This window comes from Schistocerca americana, chromosome 4 (assembly GCF_021461395.2).
Source record: "Schistocerca americana isolate TAMUIC-IGC-003095 chromosome 4, iqSchAmer2.1, whole genome shotgun sequence".
In the NCBI taxonomy this organism is placed as follows: domain Eukaryota; kingdom Metazoa; phylum Arthropoda; class Insecta; order Orthoptera; family Acrididae; genus Schistocerca; species Schistocerca americana.
The window spans coordinates 473,874,633-473,894,024 of NC_060122.1; the positions used below are offsets into that span (position 1 = coordinate 473,874,633).

At 38.5% G+C, this 19,392-nt stretch overlaps 1 protein-coding gene across 3 annotated transcripts in view; it reads right to left on the bottom strand.

The window, feature by feature from the left end:
• The window catches only part of LOC124612632 (armadillo-like helical domain-containing protein 3), a 128,318-nt gene that overhangs the window by 19,795 nt on the left and 89,131 nt on the right, over positions 1–19,392 (bottom strand). For all 3 annotated transcript variants that reach the window (XM_047140930.1, XM_047140929.1, XM_047140928.1), the window contains exons 11-12: positions 12,663–12,895; positions 4,906–5,032 (exon numbers count right to left, since the gene is read on the bottom strand). In XM_047140930.1, the coding sequence (XP_046996886.1) occupies positions 4,906–5,032; positions 12,663–12,895 (360 nt within the window). The remainder of the gene's footprint in view (positions 1–4,905; positions 5,033–12,662; positions 12,896–19,392) is intronic.

A 19,392-nucleotide genomic window follows, 5' to 3' on the forward strand; every position in this document is an offset into this window, starting at 1 on the left:
TCATGTACTTAAGTGGTCACATATGGTGCCACTGTACCAACTTAGTCTCACTTTCTGACAGCAGTTCCTGTCAACTAAGTTTTACAAAACCACTAATTGAACCTTGTAAGATTTATGCATTGTTTCATATACTTTTGTTTTCTTAATACTTTTAGATTCATATTCAGGTCTTTATTTCTATTATACACTCTTTGGTCTCTATATCAGGTCATTCAATTATTTCTGTGGGCACAATATTGTGCCACTGTTCATATACATTCATGCCATCTTGTGACAAGTTCTACAAGTTAAGCTTTGTAATGTTGTCTTTTTATTAGTTGAGATCTGAGGCTGACGGCTCATACATGTGACTCCATACCCTGTATGAAGACTTGTCTTTTTGCTATGTCTTCTCTTCAAGCATTTTTTGTTATGCCTTTTGTAAATTAACTAAAGTGACCTTTGTCGTTAGTGCTTGAGCATGGTTTTATTTTTTCCATGCAGATTTTCTGATGTCCAAAATGCATCAAGAAATAAGAATTTTTGAACAGCAAGTGACCAGTTATTCTAGCAACCTATTCTGCAGTGGCATAAGTTTCCTCAAAAGGGCAATAATTGGAATAGATTTATCATTTCACAAGTTAAAAAAAAAAAAACACACACTCTGGAAATCAGGCCCCCAGGACTATGCAAACCAGACCAGTTTCCTTGTCACCCTCTGTCAATGGTATCAAATGTTCAAATGTGTGTGAAATCTTATGGGACTTAACTGCTAAGGTCATCAGTCCCTAAGCTTACACACTAATTAACCTAAATTATCCTAAGGACAAACACACACACACCCATGCCTGAGGGAGGACTCAAACCTCCGCCGGGACCAGCCTCACAGTCCACGACTGCAGCGTCTTAGACCGCTCGGCTAATCCAGCGCGGCGTCAATAATATCATTGGATGCGGTATTGAGGGACATGTGGTTAGCATACCAGTCTCCCACCCATTGTCAATTCTACAAAACCTGGGAATCATGATTTCTCAATTCAGCCACCTCCTCAAATGGCCTCATAAGGCTGAGATCATCCTGTTCCAGTCCTCCCATCAAGGAAACATCTCTGCCAGTACTGTGAATCAAACCTGGATCCTCTGCACGGTAGTCACATGCCATCTACTGATTTTGTGGTCTTCTGGACCTTACTCACTATGTTAATGTTGTTTTTCGTAGATTATTATATGGTGAGTGGTAGAATGTACTTCAAATACTGCTATTATTTTGTTCATTCGTGTCCAAATTGTGAATGATGAACAACTGTTGGTAAACCTCTGTACGATGCTGAATTTCTCCATCCAACTGTCAAACTGGAATGCTATATCACACAGAGGGAATGGAATCCTATAACAGCAGTTTTCCTAAAAATAGTTTCACCATCAGGAGAACCATTAATGCATTCTCTCTACACGTATAATCAAGGCTCCATTATTGCTGTATTATTCCAAGCCTACTCCATTAATTTTAGAGACATTAATGGTCTGAAGATGGTCTATGTATGACTGAAACTGTTGCTCTCTCTTTTTGAGTCATCAGTCTTCCGACTGGTTTGATGTAGTCCACCACAAATTTCTATCCTAGGTCTACCTCTTCATTTCAGAGTAGCACTTGCAACCTACATCCTCAATTATTTGTTGGATGCATTCCAGTCTCTGTCTTCCTCTACAGTTTGTACCCTCTACAGCCCCCTCTAGTACCACAGAAGTTATTCCCTGATGTCTTAGCAGATGTCTCTCCTTCTCGTCAGTGTTTTTCACATATTCCATTCCTCTCCAATTCTGTGCAGAACCTCCTCATTCCTTACCTTATCAGTCTACCTAATTTTCAACATACGTCTGTAGCACCACATCTCAAATGCTTCAATTCTCTTTTGTTCCGATTTTCCCTCTGGCCATGTTTCACTACCATACAATGCGGAGCTCCAAACAAATGTTCTCAGAAATTTCTTCCTCAAATTAATACCTATTTTTGATGCTAGTAGACTTCGCTTGGTCAAGAATGTCCTTTCTATCAGTATTAATCTGCCTTTGATGTCCTCCTTGCTCATCTGTCATTGGTGATTTTGCTGCCTAAGTAGTAGGACTCCTGAACTTCATCTACTTTGAGACCATCAATCCTAATGTTAAGTTTCTCACTGTTCTCATTTCTGCTACTTCTCATTAGTTTTGCCTTTCTTCAATTTACTGTCAATCCATATTCTGTACTTCCTAGACTATTCATTCCTTTCAGCAGATCATGTAATTCTTCTTCACTTTAATTCAGGATAGCAATGTCATCAGCGAATCAGATCATTGACATCCTTTTACCTTGAATTTTGATTCACAATAGTGAACCTTTCTTTTTATTTCTATCATTGCTTCTTGAAGTATAGATTGAACAGTAGTGACAAAGGACTACATCCCTGCCTTACACCCTTTTTAATCTGAGCACTTCATTCTTGATCTTCCACTCTTATTATTTCCTCTTGATTTTGTACAGCACATTACCCGTCTCTCCCCTACTTTCTCAGAATTTCAAACATCTTGCACCATTTAGCACTGTCAAATGCTTCTTCCAGATCAACATATCCTATGATCATGTCTTGATTTTTCTTTAGCCTTTCTTCCATTACCAACAACAGCATCAGAACTGCCTTCTCGTGCCTTTACCTTTCCTAAGGCCAAACTGATCATCATCTAACACATCCTCTATTTTCTTTTCCATTCTTCTGTATATTTTTCTTGTCAGCAACTTGGATGCATGACCTGTTATGCTGATTGTGCGACAATTCTCACTTTTGTCAGCTCTTGCAGTCTTCGGAATTGTGTGGATGACATTTTTCCGAAACTCAAATGGTATATCACCAGACCCATACATTCTACACACCAACAAGAATAGTTGTTTTGTTGCCACTTCCCCCATTGATTTTAAAAATTCTGATGGAATTTTATCCACCCCTTCTGCCTTATTTGATGTTAAGTCTCCACAAAGCTCTTTTAAATTATGAGTCTAATTCTGGATCCCCGATCTCTTCTATATCTACTCCTGTCTCTTCTTCTATCTCATCAGACAAATCTTTCCCCTCACAGAAGCCTTCAGTGCACTCATTCTGTCTATCCGCTCTCTCCTCTACATTTAACAGCAGAGTTGCCACTCTTGCTTTTAATTTCAGCAAAGGTAGTTTTCACTTTCCTTTATGCCAAATCCAGCCTTTCAATAATCATTGCTTTTTTGGTTTCTTCACATTTTTCATGTGTCCATTTCAGCTTAGCGTCCCTCAACTTCCTATTTATTTTGTACCTAAGTGATTTGTATTTCTGTATTCCTGAATTTCCGTTCACATTTTTGTACTTTCTTCTTTCATCAATCAACTGAAGTATTTCTTCTGTTACCCATGGTTTCTTTGCAGTTACCTTCTTTGTACCTATATTTTCCTTTCCAACTTCTGTGAGTTCCATTTTTAGAGGTATCCATTCCTCTTCAATTGTACTGCCTACTGAGCTATTTCGTATTGCAGTACCTATAGCCTTAGACGACTTCAAGTGTATATTTCCACATCCCACTGAGTAATCTTCTAAACTTTAGCCTATTATTCATCACTACTACACTGTGATTTGAGTGCTCCTTACAAATCAGTATCTGATTTTGGAATCACTGTCTGACCATGATGTAATCTAAATGAAATCTTCCAGTTATCTCCTGGCTTTTTCCTAGTATACCCCCTCCTCCTCTGATTCTTGAACAGGGTATTCTCTATTATGAGCTGTAATTTATTACAGAACTCAATTAGCCTTTCTCATCTCTTGTTCCTAGTACCAAGTCCATATTCTCCTGTAACCCTTTCTTCTACTCCTTCCCCTACAACCACACTCCAGTCCCCCATGACTACAGTATTAGATTTTCATCTCCCTCTAGTTACTGAATTACCTGTTCAATATACTTTTTCTGCCTCTTCATCCTCAGTTTGTGATGTCGACATGTATACCTGAACTATTGTTGCAGGTGTTGCCTTGCTATCGATTCTGATGAGAATAGCCCTGCCTTTCTATTCATAACAGATCCCACTCCCGTTATACCATCTTCTGCTGCTGTTGATATCATCCTATACTCCTTGTCTTATTTTCATTTCACTTCACTTCACTGACCCCCACTATATACACAATGAGCCTTTGCATTTCCCTTTTCAGATTTTCTAGCTTCCGACATTCCATGCCCCAACTTGTAGAACATTATTTGTTGGTTATTCAGTCTTTTTCTCATGGTCACCTCCCACTTGACAGTCCTCTCCTGGAGATCCAAATGGGGGACTATTCCGGAATATTTTGCCAATGGAGAGATCATCATGAAACTTTTTCAATTACAGGTCACACTTCATCCGGATACACAATGTGTGTCTTTAATGCAGTGGTTTCCATTGCCTTCTGCATCCTCATGCCGAATATCATAGCTGATTTGTCTGCTTTTAGGGGCAGCTTCCCACCTCATGGGCAAGAGAATGCCCTGAACCTCTGACCGCACCTCCACCCCTCTGACAAGGCAGTACACAGAATGAGGGTGACTTCTTACATTGGAAGCCTTTAGCCACCAATGATGATTTTCATTCAAAATTTAAGTGGTGGTGGAGGTTGGACCCAGGAGGACATTTTGATTACTAATCAAAGACACTACCCCCACACCACGGTTACCGTACCATGTAAACAGACACCATTTGCAATCTGGACTGATTAGTTTTTGCTACAGTTCATACATTCTGCTGGTGGGAGAGAAAATTATTTCTTGTAGCTAGTTTTTACAGATGAATAGAAAGCCTCAAAGCACTAGCAACCAATTATTGGTAGTACATATGTACACCTGAACTACTTAACATAGCTTATAATTCTGTACAAAAAAAACAGAATACTCACACATAGAATGAAGATTTTCAAACACTTGTTGCATTCTAATGAGTTCATAATATAGTTCATCGTAGCTGCCAGGGGAGGGTAAGAAAGTGTCTCCATATGTTATAAACAAATTAAATATATTCAGCACCTGGAAGGAAACAACAATCATGAACAAAATATAATATGTATTTCTTCCTAAACAAATTGCTATTTTTATTACATAATAGGGGAAATAATGGTAAATTACAGTACAGTAAATAACACTTTTATAACCCTCTTACTCCCCCCCCCCCCCCCCTTCCAATCGAAGTAGAAGAGATTTGAAAGTTTCAACACTTCACGTAAAATTTTCTACTGAATTCAAATATTGTGTCAGATTTGTTGTAAACACATTGTAAAGGGTCACATGGGCATTCAATATAGAAATATTACTTTCCTTTAAAAGACCACAACTTAAATTACAAATTCCTGTGTACTGACTGTAGTTACAGTGACCCAATATTAAGGGTGGAAAAAAGTGAAGAAACTTTGCTTTAAAACACTTGGCTATAAACGACAACCAGGCCTGTTACAGAAATACACAGGGTAAATTATTTAAAAATCCTCATCACTGGAGACTTTTCAAATTTCCCTCGCACACCAGGTATCACTAATGATCATGCATCTTTCAAGATGGCTGACATGCGAAGTTGAAGCTAGTGTGGTTAGTGCATAATTTGAACATTATATTTTCATTACATTGGTAAGATACAGTTCAATACTCATAATGCAGCAAGATTAATTTACTGTTGTTTGTTTTATAGGAGAAGTAAAGCCCTGTTGTAAAAAATTAACTTAGGTGCACAAGTATGGTAAGCAGACCCGTAGATGGCAAAAGTTACCAACTACGCAGCATTTGTACTTTTCCGTGGAGTGCCATAAGACCATCCATTCACCTGATGTGATAAACATTGTGGTTACCACGTTCACTGATGTACAAAAAGAACTGTTGCTTTGGTGAACACGAATTGAGCAACATGATGATATAAGTAAACAGAGTATCTGGATCAGTATGAAAGTTGTGCTCATGAGTGTTGTTATGATCCATTTAAAAGACACACAAAAACAATAAAGCATTATTTTGTGAGTTGCTTCACTTGATTTCACTAATCAGTTCTGTGAGAGATTGTATGTTATTCCAACCGTCTTTCAATGGCACAAGTTGTGTTCAACCTGCTTTGAGCGTGCCTTAAGTGAAATTTTAAGTGTAGATCAAAAGGAGAGAAACTTAAGACAGCAGTGAAAAAAACAGAGAAGTACAGACTACCACTGATGAAGACTGTGCGGAAGTGGAAGCAGCAGAAAATACAGAAGAACGGGATAAACTTGATACAAATTAACTGGTATATGATTCACCAATGAAAAAACAGAAACAAGTTCTCTAGTTCCAAACCAAAAAATGTTATAGCAAACATAAAATAAAATACAGCGAACCAATATATCCTAAAGAAAGAGGCTTGTATGCTTCATGTTCCAGGAGAAAAATTATGTGAAGACAGTACTTCCCATCCTGAAGCACAGCAAGTAAACATGAGGAAAAACAAACAGCTAATCGCTTATATAGACTAGTAGGTGGGAAAAGATTTGTATTCTTACTTTTGTTCTTCCATTATGGACAAGAGAAAAATGGTGTTTTACAAAGAATGGTGCATGAAGTTAGTGAGATTTCTAATATGAAAGGAATCTGTTCATTGTCTGGGCCTACACAATGCTGGAAGCTACCTAATGAAACAACATTATGTGTCAGGAATTTTTATGCAGATGATGAGCACTGTCATCTTATGCCTGGTACAAAAAATTACATTAGCATAAAAAAGAATGTTCATATTCCATAAAGTTTTGGGACTGAAGCTGGATAACGCTGACTTCCTGTCATGATATTTTCGCTGACAACCACTCAGCCATTTTTAGGATGGCTGTCTGGCATTTCTGGATGTCTTGATCAGATGCAAAGTGGATGGGTCATTGGGGCATTTCATCTACCGCACGCAAGCCCACACAGACAGTCTTGTGTTTGCAAACATCTAGCTGCCACCACCCATCACAAACTATAAGCATCCTTCAAACGTTGGTGCACTGGGTACATGTTGAGTCTGATGGAGACGGGCTTGTATGAGAGCTGGAACATCTACAGTCAGTTTTCAAAGATAATGCATATTATCCACATAAAATCAGCAAAACTTTAAGGACCAGGGTGTTCCTCCTGTACGACGACACTATTTTCTCAAAATCAGGCAGGATCGAAAACATTATGTCAAAGTAACATTTCACCCCCCTACAGAGATTAGCGCTCTTCTTGGTTAGGAGGCAAAGGAGTATCTGGGATTGTGGAAGACTGTAATCTACAGAATACCTTGCCAGCATGGCAAAGCCTACATTGGTCAGACAATGCACACAGTTCGTGAAAGATCCATTGAACAAGATCGTCACACTCACCTTTCGCAGCCCAATAAGTCAACCAAAGCAGAACTGTATTTCCACAGGACATTCCATGGATTGTTCTACCATGGATATCTTTGCTTCTACAGGATCCTTCTGAGTTTCACTTATTAAGGAACTGGTGGAAATATGTTTAGTGCAAGATCTTTTTGATTGTGATGGTGGCTTTCAACTGGGCAAGTCGTAGGACCTGGTGATTTCTTTGATTTCTTCAGAAAGAAAATATTTTATGACCAATGACATGTACAGTGAGATTTAATTTTATTATTTTGACATTTGAATCCTAACTCTGTGGGTGCGCATTCCAACAGAGCGCACACATGTAGTATCCCATTAAGCATGCACCTGTGCACCACAGATGGAACAGTATTTGAAGAGAGCACGTAAATCAACCAAGGTCACTCATGCAGTGGCTGGCTGCCTTTGCGCATGCGTCTTTGTGCCTATTTATGGTATAAAGGTAGTGATGTGAACTAACAACCTCTAGTGCAAAACACCCACATGAAGATGGTTGAACAGTTGTCAGCTGAAATATTGTGGCAGGAAGTCGATGTTGTCTGGCTGCAATCCCGAAAATTCATGGACTACTCTTTATGCCAGGAAAATTTCAAGAATCACACAACACTGTTCATCCTCAGAAACATTTAATATTTCATAATTTAGAAGAGTTGTGTGCAGATATATAAGAAAATTTATCCTAACATTAAACTTGGATTTTCAAAATTTTGTCAAATGTATCATAAATGGTGTGTACTTGTTGGTTCAACAGGAATGCATGCTGTGTATGCACCATACACCAGAATGATGTCACTTTTACAGGACCTAAATTTAAATACGAAAGATGATGCACAGATAAAATTGTTTGTAGCACGAAAAAAATTAACAATTTGCATTGAAATTAAATTTCAACTTGAAGAATATGACAAAATAAATTTCCACGAGTGGGTATCAGTCAAAGGAACTCGATTACTGATATAACCCAACCATTTAATGGATTTACAGGTCTGTCAGTAAGTAAACTAGAAACTCTAGTTCCACATTGTCATATAGCAAAACGTCAAGTTGCATATTTGAAAGCGAGAAAAAAATAATATAAATGAAAATGAGGCATTAGTATTAATGGATTTTGCTGAAAATTATGGTTTTTTGCTACAACATGCAACACAAACCTACCATTGGTCTTCCATGTCATATGCTATACTTCATACTCTACAAGACGTTTTTCTGAAATCCTGATATTGAAGAACTATGACATTGCTTTTGTCTAAAATATTCAGTCAGAGTCAATTACGCATTGCTGTCCTACTGTTAATAAAACAGAGTATTTTACAGATGTGTGCAGTGCTCAATACAAAAAGTGCAAACGTTTTTCTGAATTTGTGCCATCACAAGGTTGATTTTGGAATCATTGTCACATGGTATTTCTTTCTAACAAGCCATAGAAAATCACCCTGTAATAGTATTGGGAGCAGTGTGAAATGGATGGTGACAGGGACTGTACAAAAGGAGCAAATTTCTCATGCTAAGAAATGAGTTTACTGGAGGAAAATTTTCTAAACTCCCATTTTTTTATATAGAAGACACAAATAAATTCTACAAGAAGTAATCTGTGAGAGTGATTTACAAAATCAAAAACTGTGGTTGGTTTCAAAAGTTTCCACCAGTCCTTTATCAACAAATACTCTGTGCACAAAAAAAGTTAGCAGTGACAATAACTACACTTTGAAATTTAATTTTTCTGGTGTGCAAACACCTATTGCTGACTCCTCGAAAGTAAACTGTTCTGTTGGTGTATCGGTCTTACTGAAATTATAAATTTAAGTCAGGGAGATGCCAGAATTAGATTTAGGCATCCACCAGGTCCATCAGTATATTTTTGCAGGGCAAATAGGGTTGATATTTGTCGGATCCCATTTCAAAGTTTATTACGTACCATACAACAACCAACAATGACATGCAGGCAACATAAAATCTCAGTGGAATTCCTATGACACAGCTCAAGCAGTGGCTGCAGAATCTGAGGTGTATGTTGCATGGTTGGGTATAGTTACAGCAACTTAACAACTACCATAAGAATGGGCTGCCTCCCTCTCCTTGGTGCATCACCGAAGTCACCTGTATCTTTAAATTTCTTGATCATATTCTTTGGCTCATTTATTGAGACGGGGCTCTTTGCAGCTGTTTGTGTCAGTGATATTCCCCCAACGCAGCACTGCTATTACTACCATTCTCATCAAACAATTTTACAAGCATTGCACAGTCCTTCTTCTCAGTAGCTATTGCTTAATACTTTACACCAAAAGTCACATTACAAAAGAAATCAACAAGTGTCACCATGCGACAAAGAACATACTGATGTAAAGACACAAAACATTTCACATTCTGACTGCTTACAGTGCAATAATTTCAATTGGTGGCAGGAAGTGGAATAATTATTTTTTCAGCATACTTTGTGACCACACCGATTAATGAACATACCTATGACGGTTCAGTGTCCTGCAATATATACGGTCTGCATGGCAGCACTCTGAACACCTTCAGTTTAATTACAGTTACCCAGTAAAAAGGGTTGTCAAGTGCTGACAAACCCATTATTCAGAGTTCCAAGATTCACCATTCCTGGATCTGGCCATTACTAGCTGAGCCTCTTCAGAGGTATCATCTGCTTCCACAATGGGGATCTTACAGCTTTATGGAAAATTCTAGGTTTTTTTCCTCGTTAACGCTCTTATTAAGTAACATAGGATGAAACTGACTGGAACAATGACAATAGGAAATGTTCTATTCAAAGAGTAGGGAAGGGGAAGATGGGCACGTGCCTTGGCCTCCCATCACTGTGCCTGACTGTCTTCTCATGACTTCATCTAGTCTCTGTGCACCCCCCCCCCCCCCCCCCCCCCATCCCCACTTGTATGCTATGCTGCTGCGTGTGTGTGTTTCTTTTCTGAAAGTTTTAACCAAAAGCTAAATGTACAACAGTCTTTTCATTGTGCCCGTCTGCAACTCAATGTGTCGTCTTTACAGTGAGTAGCCATCCATTCCTTTCCTAACATTGTCGGAAATTCCAACCTGCTGGAGTTTCCATTGTTTTATACGTATACTAGGTTTATTTTGATGACTTACAAATGGTTTACCGTATTACAGGTAACTGAAGGAGATAATAAAAGTACTGGTACACAGAAAATAAAATTAAACAAAGACATACGTTAATCAGATACAGATGCCACGTAGTCCTCCTCACTGGCATGGTACACTGAATTTGCAGTGTTATTGCCTATTTCATGATTATCTTGCATTTCATTCCACTGTAGATCATCTTCACTCCCATCTAATACATCTGTTACACATCACTTCTTACAGCCATTCACAACTGATGCACTGGATATGCACGTCAAGAAAATGGAATCCCCTCCACAACTAGAGGTACCAAAGGTTTCAGCAAATTCCCTGTAGGAGTCAAGCTTGACCACTTTGAAGTAAGCAATTGCCGTACTGTTGCTTCAGATGGTCTTTAAGTGGCATATTCACCACCACATCTAACACTTGTAGTTGCAAAGTCATGGCTTCTGAAATGATGACAAGATCTGTGTTTAATTTCATGATTTCTGCCTTCAATGCTGGTGTCAAATGCCCCTTGAAAGCAACAAGGATCAACATTCTATGATTCTTTACAAGAGCACCTGACTGCCTGCTCCAGGCAGTAGGGAGCCGATCTATAACTAACTCATTGGTCACTCATCCTTTGCCAATGAAACAAAATATTACACCAGGTGGTAGCTTTTCCTTTGGCATAGTTCTATGAGTGAGGATGACGTAGCATAACATTTTTGTCCCATTTCACACATAATATCACAGTAATTTGCGATTTCTCATTGTCTGCGATACGAACCAATGCACTTTTGGCACCTTTCTCTTCAACTATTGTACTATATGGCATGTCGAAACAAACAATAGTCTTCTCAGTCTTTCCAATGTGCACTAAGAGGTAAGCATGTTCCTTCCTCAGTCCTATAATGTGTCAGTGATACTTGATCCACTTCTCCATGTACAATGCTGGAAGAACAAGGTATGTTCCACATCACAGCACAAGTTCACTGTGTCACACCATCCTTTGCACACAGTGTGCTTGTGCCAATTCACATCCTTTACTCTCTATGACATCGCAGAAAACGGTCTTCCCTTCTTTATGTTTCTAGTTCACAAATGCCAGTATTTCCAATTCAATATTTTTGAAACATCCACTCTGTGGGCCACTGAAAGTTTTCAGACACCTTTTGTTCTTTCGCCACCACCGAACATTGGCTTCTGTTACTCCATGCTTCCTTGAAGCCGCATAATTGTTTGTTGCTTCTGCATGCTGAACAACCAGATTTTGAACTTTGTGTCACAGTAACACCTGCATCGTGTTGAGAAATTCAATGCTGAACCATGTTGTTTCACTTTAGAAGAGTGATCTCTACAGTCGAGCAACAAATGATAAAAAACATTGCCACACTTTCTGTTATCGTACAACAGTGTTCAAAGCGTACGCATACGTTCAAGATTAAAGCAGCATGTGTGGCAGAGAGTAAAATTACAATTTAACAGAAGCTCGAGGTTCTAATTGGTAACGAAAAGAAAAACTCCACATGAAATGGTGTGAAGACAAGAACACTCCCTACTTCCGGGCATGAAAATCGGGGGAAATAACATTGTCTTGGGTTGAGAGATGTAGTATGTTAAGTGTTGATATGGCATTCAATCAAACAGTGGTCAGGCACATATTTTTAGTGTTGCCATGGCAACAATTGCAGTGAACACTGAATACTGTTGGCAGCCAAGTAAAAATATTACAGTTTTATGACTAAGGCTGAATTATTGTTATGTGACTAACATATGCAGAAAACGACAGAGTGTTAATGTGTATATGCATGCACATAAATACTGATGCCTTCCAACAATTACAAACTGCTTGGATATTGGTAACCAAGGTACTTTCTGCATGTTTCAATCTGGTGATGGATAGCTGTAAAATTTTCTTGGTTTAGTACAAAATACATCTTCACAGGCCAGCTAGAGATAGACAGATGAATGGGGAGGTGGGAGGGAGGGGGGAGGGAGGGAGAGGGGGAGAGGGGGAGAGAGAGAGAGAGAGAGAGAGAGAGAGAGAGAGAGAGAGAGAGACAGTAGTGGTGGTGGGGGGGGGGGAGGGGGGGGGGGGGAAGGGTGTCAACATGGATTTGCAAAACCATTATGTTGTGTTAGTAGCGATTTTTATAGATATGAAGCAAAAATAGAATGAAAAATTTGCTATGACCCACCTGCAAAGTAAGATGAAAGATATTCATTTTTTTGGCAAGGTGATTTTCATTTGCAAGAACAAATTTTAGCAACGTAATTAATGCTGTAAGCAGCTCTTTCCACTGGTAATTTAGACGAACACGACATCTTTTCTGGTAACACAGAACTCGATGAACAACACCAACGCAGAGCAAGTACAACTCCATTGGCAACTTCTTCATCATGTGGCTCATAATGAACTCCACCAGCAGGTCTACACACAAAAGACAATTGCTTTCATTATATCTTATTGAGGACATGAAAAATATGCACATGGAATTATACGGATAGTGATACAGAGCACATTCCAAATTCAGTGAAGAAATTTTTCGTTATTTCTAAATTCTCCTTTATCTGAATTAGTTCATCAGTACCCATATATTCACTAAACTAATCTCTCTCTCTCTCTCTCTCTCTCTCTCTCTCTCACACACACACACACACACACAGAATGAAAGTCTGAAGGTGACCGCAGGACCAAAGAGATTGTTCTAAGCTCAGACAGTATGACGTTCTCAGCAGAAAAAAGATTTTCTCGAAGAAATAGAATAGTTTGACTCACATTCTTTGCATATAGTATTCTGCTTGTAATAGACATACATGTCATTTTAAATTTCCATAGGATGTTCCTTATTGATAGTCACGATATGTTCATATGTAGTATTTTCACAAGTACGTCCCTGACACTATGACTTGGGAACCTGTATGTTACAAATACATAGTTAGTCTAGAGATTAATAGCATTTAAATATCCAGGGATAACAGTATGAAGTGATGTTGTTGTTGTGGTCTTCAGTCCTGATACTGGTTTGATGCAGCTCTCCATGCTACTCTTTCCTGTGCAAGCTGCTTCATCTCCCGGTATGTACTGCAGCCTACATCCTTCTGAATCTGCTTAGTATATTCATCTCTTGGTCTCCCTCTACGATTTTTACCCTCCACGCTGCCCTCCAATACTAAATTGGCGATCCCTTGATGCCTCAGAATATGTCCGACCAACCGATCCCTTCTTCTAGTCAAATTGTGCCACAAACTCCTCTCCTCCCCAATTCTATTCAATACCTCCGTATTAGTTATGTGATCTACCCATCTAATCTTCAGCATTATTCTGTAGCACCACATTTCGAAAGCTCCTATTCTCTTCCTGTCTAAACTATTTATCGTCACCGTTTCAGTTCCATACATGGCTACACTCCATACAAATACTTTCAGAAACGACTTCCTGACACTTAAATCTATACTCAATGTTAACAAATTTCTCTTCTTCAGAAATGCTTTCCTTGCCATTGCCAGTCTACATTTTATATCCTCTCCACTTCGACCATCATCAGGTATTTTGCTCCCCAAATAGCAAAACTCCTTTACTACTTTACGTGTCTCATTTCCTAATCTAATTTCCTCAGCATCACCCAAGTTAACTCGACTACATTCCATTATCCTCATTTTGCTTTTGTTGATGTTCATCTTATATCCTTCTTTTAAGACACTGTCCATTCCGTTCAGCTGCTCTTCCAAGTCCTTTGCTGTCTCTTACAGACTTACAAGGTCATCGACGAACCTTAAGGTTTTTATACATGCTCCGAATTTTTCTTTTGTTTCCTTTACTGTTTGTTCAATATACAGATTGAATAACATCGGGGAGAGGCTACAACACTGTCTCACTCCCTTCCCAACCATTGCTCCCCTTTCATGTCTCTCAACTCTTATAACTGTCATCTGGTTTCTGTACAAACTGTAAATAGCCCTTCGCTCCCTGTATTTTATCCCTGCCACCTTCAGAATATTCCAGGATATTCCAGTCAACATTGTCAAAAGCTTTCTCTAAGTCTACAAATGCTAGAAACATAGGTTTCCCTTTTCTTAATCTAGCTTCTAAGATAAGCTGTAGGGTCAGTATTGCATCACGTGTTCCAATATTTCTACGGAATCCAAACTGATCTTCCCCGAGGTCGGCTTATACCAGTTGTTCCACTCGTCTGTAAAGAATTCACGTTAGTATTTTGCAGCTGTGGCTTATTAAACTGACAGTTCGATAATTTTTACATCTGTCAACACCTGCTTTCTTTGGTATTGGAATTGTTATATTCTTCTTGAAGTCTGAGGGTATTTCGCCTGTCTCATACATTTTGCTCACCAGATGGTAGAGTTTTGTCAGGACTGGCTCTCCCAAGGCTGTCAGTAGTTCTAAAGGAATGTTGTCTATTCCTGGGGCCTTGTATCGACTTAAATAACAAAGAAAACCATTAGTAGGTAAAACAAAAGGCAGATGTGGATTTTTTTTTTTTTTTTTTTGGGGGGGGGGGGGGGGGGGGGAAGGGGGGGTAATCTGTGGAAGAATGGTGCATTTATGAACGAAACTGCATACATGATAAAGATACCTGTGTGGCATTTTTTACAGTGATGACCTAACTTTTTAAAAGCCCTTACACATCAGGTAGGGCAGATGCTGAAGTATACAGTCATTGCAAATACAGTTAACTTCTCAACAAGATTATGTCATCATTATGCCCACGCAAGCTACTGAGCAAGTACACTGCGGCTTGGTCGAAAGTCACAAAGCTATTAAGAAAGAGAGTAACTATAAACCAAGTTGGCACCAAAGAACTCTCCCATCTCCCATCAGCAATGGATAACTCTGCTTTTAGTGTGTGACAACACATCTGGGTATAAGAAATATGGCGTTTATTTTCGAGGAACTTGTAATCCTGGCCAGATTAAACGACTGCTTCTCAGAGTCAGTTAATTATTAAGAAATACACCTTGCAGAGATTTTAGGAAATATAGGAAGCATATAAAGGGTGTATACGAGGAGAAGGAAAAAAAATTCTCAGATTTTTCCCGGGTTTCCCGATTAAAAATACACTTTCTCCCAGGTGGCAGTATATTTTCCCGGCACTTTAGGAAACGAAACTCAGGGAAAAAGACACGCTTTGGAAACATCTTTGATGCGCAGCAACATGTACGCTGCATATTTTTGTATTACGAAAGTATACACTGGAATTCCATCAAACACTGCATGTTACTTTCCATATCATTGAAATCGAGATTTTGATGCGCTTTTGTAGGCCGTTTGTAGCTCATATCATGTAATCTCGCCAGCCGATGACAGCGGATATTAAGAGCATAGGACACGTGATGTAGTCAGCCAACAGCAACATCACTGTTAAGTAGCATGAACACACAAACAGGAAAAGTTAATAGTTTAAATTAATATACATAGTGCAGCTACAAGAAAAGCAAAGTTTTCACATATAATATTATTCTCAAGCTGCAAGGGAAGCTAAGCTTTCGAATATACTGTTGATCTTTTTTGCGCGTGTTACACTTTAAGACATATCACACAAATGTGCCAGTAATATTTTTAATAATGACATAAATGTCTGATCTTCAGGGTTCGAAATTCTTCTAAATGAAGCGTCATCAAAGAGGTGATTTTTAAATGCGAGTCAAACGCTCTGTGATTTAATAAATTCATGGTACATTCTTGCACACAGTTCAACTTACGTAAAAGGATATTTACTTTGAAAGTAACGCTTTTCAAACCACTATTCGCAATATTTTCCCGCGACCTGTTAGAAGTACGTTCATTTCAGCAGTTGCCAGAAAGCACAGATAACAGGCGACACTGAGGTTGGGTAGCTGTCATGACGTAGGAAGCCCGTATGTATGTACGTGTAAAACATTGAAAGATCATACATTATGTCATAAAAGAAACAAGACATCAGAGGATACTGCAAGAGCATCGGAATTCAGCGAACAATATTAAAATGTACACATTTAGAGTGCATACTTACAGTGCACATTCGTATATCCGGATTCCCAATGAAGTAGACCTCGACCTGATATTAAGCTTTTCAGTGTGGTTTTCGGGATGTAAATTTTCTTGGAGTACCAGTACTGTATTATATCATGTTTGGTTCTTTATTATGAAATAATGCCATACATGATAGAAAATAAAAATGTGCACTTGAAATGCAGCGAACAGTTGAAACTAGCCAGTACTGTGGAATGAAACATTTCGTTTCAAATACATTGACTGCCTCTGCGGAAAAGGTTAACGAAAGTCAAATTTATTTAGCAAACTTCATTGTTCCGCAAGACAATTAATGCTTGACTGTCAGAAAGGTGGAAATAAAATAAAATCTGAAACTAATGACGTATTTTAGCCTTCCGTAATTATGTGAATGTGTTTTAATTCACTTGATAACTCCCGGCCACAGATATCCGTTTTGTTTTCATCTGATGTGAGAGTAAACGAGGAGGAAACAGCAAAATCACTAAAAGGAAACACGGGTCACATGGAGACTACCCACTATAGCTCAGAGCGCTCTGCGCGTCAGCCTCGGATCGACGATATTTGCGAACCGGGTCAATACTAAAAAAATCTAATTTTCAAAAATATGTTCCTCTTGTAGCGCATATATTCTGAAAAATGGAACATAAAACATGTGTGTTCGAGGAAATGTTAAGACTTATTATTTGGTCTTAAGTGTGCCAAACTGCAGTGCCACGCCTCTTCATAAAGCATTTTTCTACCGCACGCCAAAACTATATTCAGGCGAGTGGAAATTGAAATGTCCTTTGGTGCCTCTCCTGCTTCCAGTCAGCCGGTTTGACAGCCTGCCCCTCTTAAAAAAATCTCACAATTAAGAACGGATGGAATTATTTGTAATCGAGCGAACAAGAACTCTTCAGAAAATCTGAACTCTTTATTGCCTATTAGTTAATAACTTGCTGTTTTGTGTGACATAAAATTAAATATAGGATATATAAAACCAATACTGACAAGAGATAAGCAAGAAATTACACATTTCTTCAAACCTTAGCTCCTAGCATTTTTTTCTTGCTACAGCTTTACGTGGCGTACTTTCCTTTCTGTGAAAGAATCTATTACCTCATCAAAGTTCGTCAAATGTTTTGCTACATGAAAAATTGAAATGTCGTTATCTAATACTGAAAAAGCTGTTAATACAAATAATATCCAAGACTGGTGTGGTTTCTCTATCTGATTATGTCTATTTTGTCACTGTCTGCTAGATAAAACAAAATAGGCCTTTCTAAAATGGCAGCAATTTTGTCACACACCAAATAAACGAGACTGTTTTGGCACAAATGGCCATTTTTATAACACGACAGAATATAATTCACGAAGTACCATTATCAAATGCCTATTAGGCCTACTACAAGCAAAAACCTTTATGTTAGCATTTCATTCACACGCACCAACTTTTCAAGCATGAGATCGACAAGTAGCATTACAAAATTTTTATATAAATTTTGAATCATTTTATTCTTGCATAATTTGTGTGATGACCCCGTTTCTTCTCCTTCCTCGTTCTAACAATCTTGTCATCACCAATTCTATAGCTATTGCTGCCATTGTCAAGATTTGTTCGCCGATTAACTTCACTAACCCTGTCAGAATCACAGGTTTAGTTATCCCGCGATTATTTTCTGGTTAGGCGTTGTTATGTGTTCTAACAACACGTTTTCCGCATTACTTCCAGAATAGAACTTACGCGTCTGCTAGCCAGGGACTGTACTACTGGTCCTTACTAGTGTAGCGATCTGGCCAAAAATTTTCTGTAAAAATTTCATTTTCTTGGATACACCAAGAAGATAATACGTAATCTTTCTCACCTGTTATTCCTGTTACTCGTTTATTTCCATTCTGGTAGTCTGAACCTAAGGATATCGTTAGTAATTATAACAATGCTGATCATTCGCAAACGCAATCAACCACATAATCAGAGAGCGATTGGCATTCATCCGTTCGGCTTTACTCCCTCAGCTCGTATTGCCCCGCCCCCTTTGTCTGTGGAAAGTTTATTTCTAGATGCGATGAGGATTTCCTGACAGATACATCACATACACTATGCATGCATTCAAAAGTCAACTTATGATTCATTTAGAAATCAACTTAAAATGTGTTCAAAAATGTTCAAAAACTAACAGGGAAGTCTTTCAAAATCATATGAATAATCGATAGACAAACATGTGCTGGATGCTAGGCGCTTTGTGAAACAAGTTTTTTTTTTCTCAAGAATATGAATTTGGTGCCCCCTTTTCCCGGTAGCATCTAGCTACTTGCTGCGACTGCTTGCACAGCCAACGGCCACATTCCTGTAGCCAGAAGCGGGAGAATCTACTACTCAAACATGACTCAACAGAGCATGCACATGAGCCCGCGCGTAACTGCTAAAACAAATCGAATGTAAACAGTTGCAAATTCACGCTCATTGGAGGCAATTTGTTGTTATGAAGCACTGCATAGTCTTCCTAAAACCTTCAATACATTTTCAATTGGCAGACACTTGCATGAGCACTGTGTGTCGTTGTTGTATATGGCGCATTTCCTTTGCAATTTAAGTTATTTTCGTTTTTTCTCTCGTTTATGTTTTATTGTTGAAGTATTATTCTGCAGTAGCAGGGTACAGTAATATCCTTTGTTAGAGTATTGACTCTTACCAGTTAAAATTTCAAAAATATAACTGAAAACTCAAACAATGAAACATTCCCGGAATTCAAAAATATCCTGGGTTTTTCCCAGTTTTCTCCCGGATGAAAAAATTCTCAGGTTTTTCCTGGATCTCCCGGGTCGTATATACCCTGATATACATATATTCCTGTAATTGCAATGCTTAGTTAACTACTTTATAAATAACTTGTTCGCAGTATAAGGTACAATTTTTGTAATGTTAAGAATCTGTT